Below are 12896 nucleotides of genomic sequence, written 5' to 3' on the forward strand. Positions count from 1 at the left end.
AAAAAGATCAAATGAATCAAGTCCTAACTCCACTTTTTTTTTTTTTTTCTTTCCTTCACTGTCTAAAAATTCCTGGATTACTGAACAAGACTTAAATATCTGTGGTGTCAACTCCTACTGTGGTTTTCTTTGTGGAGACTTGGGTGATTTGGACACCACCAGGCTCTTGAAAACCTTGGATGAAAAATTCCCTCTCCGTCCCTGCACTCAGCAGTTTCTTTGATATAAACTGTAGAAGTCACTGGCAATAAATCATTTCTATGATTTAAGACATGCAGGTTCTGTTCCTACACAAGGTCGCACAAATATAGAATTTTAACTCCACATTGCCAAATAAAATAGGGTTTTAAACTCCGCCCCTCAAATCTGCCAAGATTTTCTAAGAAAAAACCACTTCAACTGTTAAGTGTGGGGACCACTGCATGTCTAAGTGGGGCTGATATTACCTGGCTTCATTAATTTGACAATTAGCAGCTGGGTTTAGGCTGTAATCAGCAGTGAGAGCCAGGTATCTGCAGAGTGTGATTCATCCTGTCCTCGGGAAGAAGGCACCAATATTTGGGATGAATCAGCTCTGGAAGGCTCTGTCTCTTTCTGTTGCTCACAAAAAGAACATAACTGAAATTAGCTGACTTATTTGAGGCAATTAAAGTTACAGCTAATGAATGAGGGCCTCTGTTTGCCCTGGAAAATTATGTATACCAGGAATTTCATCCTCCTGAGGGTGATGTGAGGATAATGCTGTGGGAGATTCTCAGGACTATCCTTTTGAAAGTCAGTCAGGAACTTTGCTCAGCCACAGGCAAGAATTGCTTCCACATTTCAACTTGACAACTTCAGACTTGCCTCGTCATCCGTCGCAGAGAAGAATCACGGAAGGAAATTACATCTCCCGACCCAACTTTATGTAAACCCTGCTTTATACCCCCCCTTATGACTGCCTAGAGATTCGTTCTGGTTGGAGCCTGATGGTTTTTTTCATTGTTTCAGGCACATTTACATGCTGGCAATTTTTCTGTGCTGCCCCCACGCCCGCTTGCCGACAGCTTGAGGTCTCAGTGTGATGCAGCTGTGACAAAGCTGTGATTCACTGGAACTCCTGAAAATCCTTTTTAGGGAGCTCAGAGCCAGTAGCACACCCTGTGTCACCAGCCAGCAGGCTCTGCTTTAGGGAACACCTCATGAATTCCACGTTCAAACCCACTCCCAGTGAGGGTCATTTATTATAATGCTGAGATGTTCTAGTTTGGGATGAATTAAATCCCTTTGGAAATCCATCACAAAAATGCCATTGATTGCCTAAGACTGGGACTTCAGCCCTTATTTGCTTTAAGCCAGGTGGAATTGGTAGATTTTTAAACATGAAATAAAGAGGTTAATGCTGAGTTTTAATTTCAGTTAGACTCTGTAATGAGGAGTCTCAAGGAATGGGAAAGGAGTAATGAGAAATCTCAAGTGCTAATCGTTATTCAATACTTTTATTTCGGTGGCTTTTGTTTTGACAACAGAAAAGAGCTGTAATTGATTTGACTTTGGGATTGTGTCTGCTTGAATTTCAGGTACATATCTCTCATGAGATGAGGAGGGGGAAGGTCCAGCTGGAATACCAAGTGTGAGCAAGGATGCATCCAAGGAGAACAGGAAAACACTCCCCTCCTTCACTTGCAGAGCTGCACGTCCTGCTGTGGCTCTTCTTGCATGTGAATGAGTGGGAAAGCCACAGACAGTCTCATTATGGAAGGTCAAATATGTTATGTTCTTTGTGATTTTCTTTATTTAGAGGCACTTTGTTTTTTTACAGGATGTGCCCGAGATTGGGATGGTTTAACCTGCTGGCCCAGAGCCACTTTTGGGGAAGTGGTTAAAATTCCCTGCCCACGATTTTTTGAAGAATTCACCAGTACACACGGCAAGATTTTTTCCCTATTCTTTTTCTCCCTATTTGTTTTTAAATTTTATTTTAAGTGAATTCTACTAGTTGATGATTCCCTCATATTTTCCTGATTTACAATGCTCTTATGTCAGTCAGCATTCAATAATTATCCAGATACACATCTTGGCTTGAGGTCAATATTGACACTCTTGTGTTTTGTGTTTTGCTCTACTGAATTATTTAATCCCTTTGGTGATGTAAATACAATGGAAAAGTGCACCATGCTGCTAAATTTATAAAGGAATATGTCCTAGAATCACTGATTTATAAAACTGTACGTTAATTAATATTACAAAGAACATCCTAAGGTCAGCCAGTACAATCTTGCTGTCAGAGCAGGACCAAGATTAAAACTTTTATGGAGCTTCCAGCCTGGAAAAGATGGCTCAGGGCTTTGCCCAAAATCCCAAAATATGTTGTGAATATATAATTTGATTTCCTCTGTGCAAGGAATGAATTTGCAGAGTTGATTTCCCATATGAAATGCACAAGTCCCACTGCATCTTGAAATGACTGGGAACATGTCCCTTAATTTTTTTAAAGGATAGATATAGAGAATATTGTCATTCTTATAGCTAATCTCTCTGAACATGACTCAACCTGTAAGTCCCTAACTTAGGAACCAAAGGGGTGATAAGAATTTGTTGCTACTTATCCAAACTTAAAGAACGGCAGCACCAGCACCCAAAATTAATTTTCTGCTGTGTTTTCCCATGGCAGGTTTCCTTCAGAGGAACTGCACACAGGAGGAATATTGGTCAGAGCCATTCCCACCCTACACCATTGCCTGTGGCTTTGATGAAGGTTCCAGTAAAGGACCTGAGGATCAGGTGAGAGTTTCATTTCCTGCTGCTGAACATCTCCTGAGTAACTGAAAATTACCCATTTTCAGTGCTAAACCCAAAAATTTAGGTATACTTAGGAATTTGTTTGACAAATTAGGTTTAATATAAAGCAAGTGAGCAGCAGTCAGCACTTTTCTCTTCATCCAAAACTCTCCTCTTTTTCTTGGTTTTTTTTTTTTTTTGGTTTTTTTTTTTTTCAGGTAAAATTCCTTTGTATCCCTCCTATTTGTATTTTTTTTCCAGATTTTCTTTGAGTCATAGAAAAAATATTTCTTAACTTTATAGCCTGGTGGTCAACACATACCCTTAGGAGGGAACTCTTGGATGCCACTGATTATTTCCCCACTTTATCTCAGGTATTCAGTGGAGCAGGAAGGGAATATTTTTCCTCTCTGAAAATCATCATTCATGCTCAATTAAGCTTCAGAATTTCTTTCACATCCACATCTTGATATGATTTAAATTTCCACATTCCTCCTCATCCTGCTGGAGTTCGTATCTGGAGCTCAATGGCCTTCTATAAATAAGAATATTTGTGCTTTGCACTTTGGGGAAAGAGAAATGTTTTTAAACCTTAAATAAATGCTTAGAAAACTTAAATAAAAGCCTTAGAGAAAGATGCTGAAAATAATCTGAACAGTTCAGAGGGATGTAAATTCATAACAGGAGGTGTATTCTGGAGCACACTTCTCCAGCCCCCATGGAGTTCTCCCCCAGGGCCAAACTCACTCTCCAGGTGGCTTCTTCAAGCAGTCCCTGGATTATGCTAAACCAGGCATAATTTCTGGCTGGTCTAGCCTAAAATCAAGCAAGGAGCTATATTTATATTTCACAGTGATAGCAGATTTCTGCACAGGGCTGCTGTCTGTTCTCTGGCTGTGTTTCGTTTATTATTCCAGTCAAATCCACAATGTTTGACTACAAAAGGAAGATAAAATCAGCAATCTCTGCTGCACTGCACACATAGGGAAGTGAGTAAAAATCTCAATTGTGTCCTAATAGAACCACTTGCTCTGTATTTTGTATGTGCAGTGAGCACTTATGATGTCTTTTGTACTTAATGTTGTTTCTTAATCCATCCTACAAAACCAGATAAAATAATTGAAACACTTTATTATTAAATTAAATAACCTCTTTTCTAATGTTCATCTGTGTTTTGAAAGTGCTGTATAAAAGATCAGGACTATTGCAGAAACACCAGGATGATTCATATCATGTCAGGGTCACAAGATCTCTTGATGGATCTATTTAAATTTTTTAATTTGTTGTCTCAACCTAGAATTGCAGCCTTTTGTATAAACAGATTTGGGATCAGTTAGAGAACAAAGTCTCCACTGGGTTTATAAGGAGGAAATTTGCCTGGGTTCAGAGAATTTAGTGTCATGGGATTTTAAATAATTAGGTGATCTTGTAGTGAATCAGAATAAAATTTGCATAGCTAAAGCCAAGTAAGATAGCTTTATTTTTTTAGAACATAGGATTAGGATTTTTTAGGATATTGGTCTTAATTGAAAACAAGGGAGTTATAAAAAAAATTTACAATACACAACGAGGAAGAATTGTCCAGAGAATTAAGGATTGTGAGGTGATTTCCTTGGCTTTTAATTACCTTCACAACCTGATGTAACTCTTTATCAATGTTCCAGCTTCCTCACCAGCAAATTGAGAGTTTTATTTCTCTTTCAGCTATAGCTGTTTATGAAAATCAATACTTATTGAATTTGGCCCAGGTCTAAAGTAACTGCTTCACAAATCTCCCACCAGAGCGTTTCAGTGCTCCAGAGTTTTTATGTACTGACCTGGGAAAAGGTATTTACATATCACAGTTAATATTTTCCTGTAGAAAATGCTCAGAGGGGTCAGATGAGCCTGCGGAGTGTGAAACTTCTCTCCTGTGTAGGGTTAAGTGGACTCAAAGGAAAACTTTTATTAGTGGTGGAAAAGCCTGAAACAGATTTTGAGCATGAAAAATGTGGGACTGAGTGAGGGAAATGTGTGCCAGTGGAATGAGCACTCCAGGATGCATCCAGCACCACCACCTGCATTGGCTGTGTCTTTTTCCCCCCACAGAAATCCTATTATTCTGCATTTTGGTGCGTCTACACCGCTGGCTATGCAGCATCCGTGACGTCGCTCATTACAGCTCTAATTGTCTTTGCTGCCTTCAGGTAAATGGGCTTTTTCTCAGCAGGCCTTAAAATAATTTCTCTCAGATGCTGTATGCTTTTGTTTTGTGGGATTTTTTAATGGTTGTTTTCTAATCATTCTAAGAAATAACTCCTTTGATGGTGGTGGGTCCTTCTCTACTCGTGCTGCAAGTTTTTAAATGTTAAAACAACCAAGCTGGGCAATCTCTGTTAATCTCCTTAATGACACCATACAGTGGAAATGCTCTAATTTTAGATCAATTTTAACATTTTTTTTATCATTCCTACAGTGCATGGCAGGACAGACTCTGCAGAAACATTATCTCATGCCCTGTAAACAGAGTTTCCTATATTGTCTGTGAAAGGCCATTGCTTCCATAACTGAGAGCTATAAAAAAGAGATTTAATTAAATTTCAATGCCTCGTTTGATGATGTTTGTTGGTTATTAGGAAGTGGATCTGGGGTTTGGCTGAGGCAGAGCACAGAGAATGTCCCTGACTGGAGTGGGTTGGCAATCTCAAAGGTTGTGGCCTGTGGTGGTGTTCACAGGGGTTTTCAGGTGAGGGAAGAGACAAGAATGTTGACTCCGTGTTCAGAAGGCTTGATTTATTATTTTATGATCTATATTACATTAAAACTGTACTAAAAAGAATAGAAGGAAAGGTTTCATCTCAGAAGGCTAGCTATGAATAGAATAGAAAGGAATGTATAACAAAGGTTTGTGTCTCGGACAGAGAGTCCAAGCTAACTGGGCTGGGATTGGCCATTAATGATAAACATCCAAGATGGGTCAATCCCAGATGCACCTGTTGCATTCCCAGCAGCAGATAATCAATGTTTACATTTTGTTTCTGAGGCCTCTCAGCTTCTCAGAAGGAAAAATCCTGAAGAAGGGTTTTTAATGAAAAGATGTCTGTGACAGTGGCCCTTAGAGAGGGACCCAGGAGCACGAGGATGATGTGCCCAAACCTTGAAGAAGAAACCTTCAGCTCAAGGCAAAATGTTCACAGGGCAGTCTAGGGAAAGGGAATCAGAGGAATATTGGGCTGGAAAAGACATTTAAGATCAAGTCCAGCCATTAACCAGCACTGCTGAGTCCATCACTAACCCAGGACCCCAAGCACCACAGCTGTGTGTGTTTTAAATTCCCACAGAGATGGGGACTCAACTGATGCCTAAAGAGGCTGATCTGGAACAGAGGCTGGACAGAGTTAAAGGAATAAAGTAGGGATTTATTAAAAGCCTCAATGGATACACCTTGGGCAGTACAAGAACCTGGCCAAGGCTGGAACCAAGATGGAATCTGGGTCATGAGTTTTCAACTTTTATAAGTTTTGGTCCATTTACATGTTGGGGTTAATTGTCTAATTGCAGCTCCAGGTTATGCAGTCCCATCCTCCCAGTTTTCTCTCCTCAATTTGCTGTTTTTACTTTTTGTGCCTGAAGCTGCAATGGTGTCCTTGGTTCTGGGGCTGGAAAAGGAGTGTTTTGTGTGACTGAACTGTGAGGAGAACTTGCTAACACTTTATGTGAAGTTCAGAGTTATACACCAATGCAGTACAGAATCTGGAAAATATGAAAGCTAAAACTTAAGGCATCACAACCCCTTCCCTGGGCAGCCTGTGCCAGTATTGACAACCCTTTCCATAAAGACATTCTCCCTAATATCCAATGTCAGTTTGGGTGACTGCCACAACCTGGGACCTTCTCCTCTTGTCCCGTCCTTGTTACCTGGGGGAAGAGCCCAGCTCGTTCTGGCTGTCCCCTCCTGTCAGGAGCTCTGCAGAGCCACAGGATCCCCCCTGAGCCTCCTGTTCTCCAGGCTGAGCCCCTTTCCCAGCTCCCTCAGCTGCTTCTCATCAGGTTAATGCAGTTTAGGGCAAATTTTATTCAGTTTTATGCTCTGGAGCCATCCCATACTATGTGACTGACACCAATTCAATCCTTTCTTTGACCCAAAAGGGGCTGAAAAGCCTGATTCAAGCTTGTTTAACAAAAATGTTATTTAAAATAATTAAGAGGTATTATTACACCCAGCCTAACACTCCCACAGTTACTCTCTGCTTCTGGCGTCTCCTTTAAATGTGTGGTGATCCAAGGACAATTAACCTGGAATTTTTATTAGCTGAAGAAGGTAACAGCATCTCTGCTCCCTCATGTCTCTCTGTCTGCCTCTCAAATAGTGACAGATCATTTATTGCTTGGCAAGATTCCTGCAGTCTCGTGTGCTCTGTTGGACTTTTGATGAGACCCTGAGAAACGTCTATCAGAAAACAATTTTTATTTTCTCTTTCCATTGCCAGAAAATTCCACTGCACACGGAATTACATCCACATGCACCTGTTTGTCTCCTTTATCTTGAGAGCAGTTGCTGTTTTCACCAAGGATGCTGTTTTGTTTGCAGATGAAACTATGGACCACTGCCTCATGTCCACGGTACTGAACCTCCCCTCTCTCTCACCCTTGGCTGAACATTTAATTCTTTACCTGAAGGCAACAGGGAGATATTTTCATCCTATTTCTCCTATTGCTAAAGCTGGAATCTCTAAGCAAACAATTTTATACAAACCCAAAGACCAAGAGCTAAGGCTGCACTCAGCTCTGACATTTGGTCTGTTGACTCTAATCAAGCTCTAACAATTTCTGCCAGTAAAGAATTTAATCTGTGAGATAAAAACTCACAATATTTCCCTTTCAAAAATCTAAAATAAAGTTAATTTAAATTATGAAGTCCTAAACATAGAGAAATTTTGTTGTTTCTTCATTCTTGTGTGGCAACTTTGAATTTTGCCTATGTTTCTATAGAAACCAGCCATAACAAGAGTAGACCTAAAAGTTTTTTTCCCTCTCCACTTCCAGGTTGCTTGTAAGGCTGCTGTGGCCTTTTTCCAGTTCAGTATTTTAGCCAATTTCTTCTGGCTTCTCATCGAAGGGATCTACCTGCAAACCCTGCTGCTGCTCACCTTTGTTTCCAACAAGAAGTTTGTGTGGTGGTTCATATTTACTGGCTGGGGTTAGTACTCCCTTTCCTCTCCTCAGTATTTCCTTTCCTCAGTATTGCTTGCAGAACTGGATAAAATCTGTGTTTTCAGGTGAAATGAGCCTGTCGAAGGTGACACTTCACAGAGGGAAGCTGCCCTTTCATCCAGTGCTGTTACATTAAAGTCACGTCATTGTTTTCCCTTTTACATCTCAGTTATTCCCTTCCAAAGTCACATCATTGTATTCCCTTTCCGGTTATTTGCACCATGGTGGTGAATAATGCAGTCCTCAAGAGGATGAGTGATATGGCTGGATAAAACCCTAGAAATATCTCGAATTCTTCCACTGACTAAAGAAGTTTGGGTGACTAAGTTGCCTTTTGTTTTCAGCAAGCAGAATTTGACAGATTAATCTCAAATCCTGTGAGTCCAGGCCTAGGAATCAAACAACTCTGTTTTTCTTATATTTTCAGAGATCTCTTGACTTTAAGGAATCTTTTGAGGGGATACAGCAATTGAAGTTATCTCTGGTACTCAGAATAGGAATGTGAAATAAATAGGATTTTTTTCACTGCTCAGAATTGTTGATTGTGACTCTCAGATATTCCCATGACTCACCTTGGCTGGTCTAAAATGCAGGCACCCAAACTGAGTAGTTACAATGACAGTTTTTTTGACTTAGAAGTGAAATCCAAATTATCCTGACTAAATATTAATTTATCCTTCACCTTTAGATTTTTAGACTTTATTTATTGTAATTAAATTTTTTTTGGAGCTATTCCAAATAGGGTTGTCTGAAAGTAGACTCTCAGCCCTTGATTAATCCTGGCCAACTTGAGATAAGAAAGCAAACAACTCAATTAATAATGTGGTAATCCTCATCTCCTTCTGCAATCAGTGGAAGGTGGGAGATACCTCAGGGATAACTCTCATCTCAGGTGATGTGGAGGGAAATGTTTATTTTCATTAATTAAAAAGCCAGCTTGAATTTAACAAGGTCCCAGCTTAAAAGAGTTGAGCAAACGGCAAAAGTTTGGAAGGAAAAATTCTGAGCCCTTCCCACATGTCTCAAATGATACTTAGAAAGAAATTCCCTATATTTCTGTAGAATAATCAGTGAAAATGTCACCTGTTTCACACTAGAGTCCCTTTTGTGGCAGCTTTGAAAGTCACTTGGTCTATGAAAATTCAGTTCCACAGGAGGAGATAAAAAGCAATTTCTGCTTTATAGGCCTTAAAAAACCCCAGTCAAAAATGTAGGACAGAAGGGTAAACAGTGATAAAGCAAGGCTAGAAATCATGGATTCAGTTAAGTTTTCATGGAATTCTTATCAACTGATAGGTATGGGGTGATTACAATCTTTAGGAAAAAAATTATGAACTCTTCCAGCTGCTGTACAAAGGGTGTTTGTTGGCCACAATCCACAAGATGAAAGAACCCCAGGTAAATAAATGCTTACTCCACCTTCATAAGTGCTTGTAATTTCTATCCCAACCTCCAAGTAATTCTTTACATTTATTTCTGAAAAGAAAGTTACACGACATCCCCTCTTCTCCTTTGTTATGATTTCATTCTCCTGCCCTTTTATTCCTTTCTTTTTTTTTTCCTTTCCCTGAACTGCAAATTAAATTCTTCCATGAAGTTATTGAAAATTGTCTGACCCATAAATTGACCTTTAATCCAACCTGCTGCACTGTGAACCTGTGGTGGTGTTTGCAGGGGTCCCAGGATGAGGGAAGAGAAATCTTGACTCCATGTTTTAGAAGGCCGATTTATTATTTTATGATATATATTATATTAAAAGAAAATTATATACTAAAAGTATACTAAAAGAATAGAAGAAAGGATTTCATCAGAAGGCTGGCAAAGAACGGAAAAGAATGATAATAAAATTTTGTGACTGACCAGAGTCCTGACACAGCTGGGCTGTGATTGGTCATCAGGCAGAAACAATTGACATGGACCAGTCCCAGATGCACCTGTTGCATTCCACAGCAGCAGATAATCAATGTTTACATTTCATTTCTGAGGCCTCTCAGCTTCTCAAGAGAAAAAATCATAAGGAAAGGATTTTTCAGAAAATATGTCTGTGACATGAACCAACTGGAATAAGGATTCCATGGGACAGGATTTTCAAACCAATCCTTGTGTTCTTATTGATTTACTCAGGAGCTCCCACTGCTGTGATGTTTGCTTGGGTCCTCACACGAATCCATCAACAGAACACTGGGTAAGTCAGAGCTGGGATAAGGAACACAAAAAATCCTATTTTTTACAGTGTTCTGTTTTTCTGAGGGGGAAAAAAGATGTCTACAGAAAAAGGTAAGGGGAAAAATACTTTAACGATTCAAAACTGTCCCTTTAATTTTTACAGTTTGTACATAAGTGAGAAAATAATTTAAGTCTTGTGATTTTTATGTCTATATGTGGGGTAAGAAAACCTGAGAATATCATATTAACTATTGAAATTTCATTTAAGTTCCCTATTTCCAGTCCTTGAAATAATTGTATTTCAAGAAAATTGCTGTTTCTGCATGAATTCAGCCATAAATAACTAACCCTAATTTTCTCAAACGAGAACTTCCCAAACAATCAACATTGTCTTCAGTAATTTCTTCTTTTGTTTCTATTAAATTATTTTATTTTATTTTCATCTGTATCTTTTAACATGAGCCCCAGATAGAAATATTGTTGCTGTAAGCTACCCTGAAGGCTTTCAGATCATTGCACATCAGCTGAAAAAGATTCTATTTTATACCCCCCTGCTCAGAACTCAGAAGAGTTGAATAAGAAGTTGACTTGGTAAGAAGAGCAGGAAAGAAGCTTAAAAATACAAATGTGTGTTTTTCACTTAGGTTTGGTTCTTCAATCTGCGATTTTTGCTGATTGGATTTTCTTTAGATTAGACCACAGAGAAACCAAGGACATTTAGACAGTGATATAAACTTAGTGTCCACCACTTTCCTTTCCTGTGGCAGAAATGCTTTTGTGTGTTATGGGAAGCTCCCATGGGACAGATGAAAAACCTGATTTTGTTTGTTGTTCCAGATGTTGGGATGATGATGAAAATGGAGTGGTGTTATGGATCATCAAAGGCCCCATCTTGCTGACTGTATTAGTAAGGTTTTTTGTTTTCCCTTGAGTTTCTGCATGTAGGTAACTTTATCTAGTATGCTTCTAAAATGAGTAGTTTTGTTGGTAACTTAAGACAAAAAAATCTCCCTTATCCACAAATTTTTACCACCTGAATTTAGGGAGGGAGCAATCTGGTTTTTAGGTCTGTATCTGGTATAATCCCTGTCATAAACAATGATGAGAACAGGGGCGACTTTTTTAGACCATTTAAAATCTAAATTTAAAATTCTGACCAGAAGTACAAGGCATTATTATCAGACATAAATTGATATTAAGATGTGTTGGTCTACAGTAATTCAACATAACTTTCACCATATTTTATGGACAATGATATTTTGGTGGGAAATATAATTATTATTTGTAAAGCTATTGATCCGAGCTGAGAAGGGATGAGCACTGGTTTATAGCACTGCAGCTCCTAAAAGTGGGGATTTTTAGTTATTTGTATCAACTGAAGGCATGTCCTGGTTTGCAGTAAATTCACAGATTTTGTCTTGTCTTTACAGATTAACTTTATTATATTCATTAATGTGATCAGGATTCTAGTCCATAAACTGAAATCCCAGGAGGGAGGAGGGAGCCATTCAAGCCACTTTGTGTGAGTATTTCTGTGTCTTAGGACTGACCTGTTCTAACTGCTGCAAGAAATTTTTTATGGATAGGAGAACAGAATGTTCTACTCCTCTTCTAATAGAAAGAGAAAAAATGCCAATGTGAACTTTCTTTTTCATCCCAAATATCACATGTCGTTTTTATTTCAGGGCAAAAAGCGTGGCGTGCATATGTCAGGGACAAAGAGAAAAGTGAAATAATAAAGTATAAAACTTCAAAAGCTTGAAAGTGTAAACACCAAATGTCAGGTGATTAATCCATCTCATTCCCTGTCCTTTCCACACAGAGAAAGAGGCAGTAACAGGATAAATTCTTCACAGTAACAGGATCAACTAAATAGAGAAAAAAGAAAATTAAATAGATATAAACAAATAAAATATAATAGATATAAATAAATAGAGAAAGATGCAGTTACAGGACTAAGCCTGGTCCTGGCTGTTTACAAACCCCTCACAACCATTGGGGATCCCATCAGTGCAGTCACAAGACCTTTCCATAACTTCTCCAAATTTCTTCATCCAAATGAATGGTGCTGCCTCCATTTGGAGCTTCTCTCTGAATTTTAAAATATTCCTACATACAATTGCTGTCACTCATTCCCTAACAGTGCACTGTTCTTTAATTCTTGCTTTCCCAGGAGACTTGCAAAGTCCACGTTGCTGTTGATCCCCCTCTTTGGGGTGCACTACATTGTGTTTGCATTTTTCCCTGAGAGCACTGGGCTGGAGGCTCGGCTTTACATCGAGCTGGGCCTGGGCTCATTTCAGGTAAGATGGGCAAAAATTGAGCAGCCCTGAGATGTTGGGGCTGTACCACCCTGTGGTGGTGTTTGAGGGTCCCGAAGAGATGAGAATCTTGACTCCATGTTTCAGAAGGCTGATTTATTATTTTATGATATATATTATATTAAAAGAAAATTATATACTAAAACTATACTAAAGAAAGAGAGAGGAGACATCAAAAAAACTAGAAAGGAATGAACAATGAAATCTTATGACTGACCAGAGTTCTGACACAGCTGGACTGGGATTGGTCATTAAGTAAAAACAATTCACATGCTGGGTAAACAGTTCTCCAAATCACATTCCAGAGGAGCAAAACATGGAGAAGCTGAGGTTTCTCAACTTGCCAGGAGAAGAAATCCTGGCAAAAGGATTTTTCATAAATATGTGAGTGACACCACCCCACTTCAGGCTGGTTATTAGAGCAGGATTTATTAATGCATCCAAATTCAATGCACA

The 12896-nt window shown here is 39.0% G+C and overlaps 1 protein-coding gene across 1 annotated transcript in view; it reads left to right on the forward strand.

Moving 5' to 3' along the window:
• The window catches only part of LOC131091081 (vasoactive intestinal polypeptide receptor 1-like), a 29562-nt gene that overhangs the window by 12854 nt on the left and 3812 nt on the right, over positions 1-12896 (forward strand). Inside the window, exons 3-11 of the mRNA XM_058036940.1 lie at positions 1802-1909; positions 2654-2763; positions 4849-4946; positions 7230-7362; positions 7786-7939; positions 10078-10138; positions 10957-11026; positions 11550-11641; positions 12293-12422. Coding sequence (XP_057892923.1) covers positions 1802-1909; positions 2654-2763; positions 4849-4946; positions 7230-7362; positions 7786-7939; positions 10078-10138; positions 10957-11026; positions 11550-11641; positions 12293-12422 — 956 coding nt within the window. The remainder of the gene's footprint in view (positions 1-1801; positions 1910-2653; positions 2764-4848; positions 4947-7229; positions 7363-7785; positions 7940-10077; positions 10139-10956; positions 11027-11549; positions 11642-12292; positions 12423-12896) is intronic.

The sequence above is a fragment of the Melospiza georgiana genome, chromosome 1 (genome assembly GCF_028018845.1).
Source record: "Melospiza georgiana isolate bMelGeo1 chromosome 1, bMelGeo1.pri, whole genome shotgun sequence".
In the NCBI taxonomy this organism is placed as follows: domain Eukaryota; kingdom Metazoa; phylum Chordata; class Aves; order Passeriformes; family Passerellidae; genus Melospiza; species Melospiza georgiana.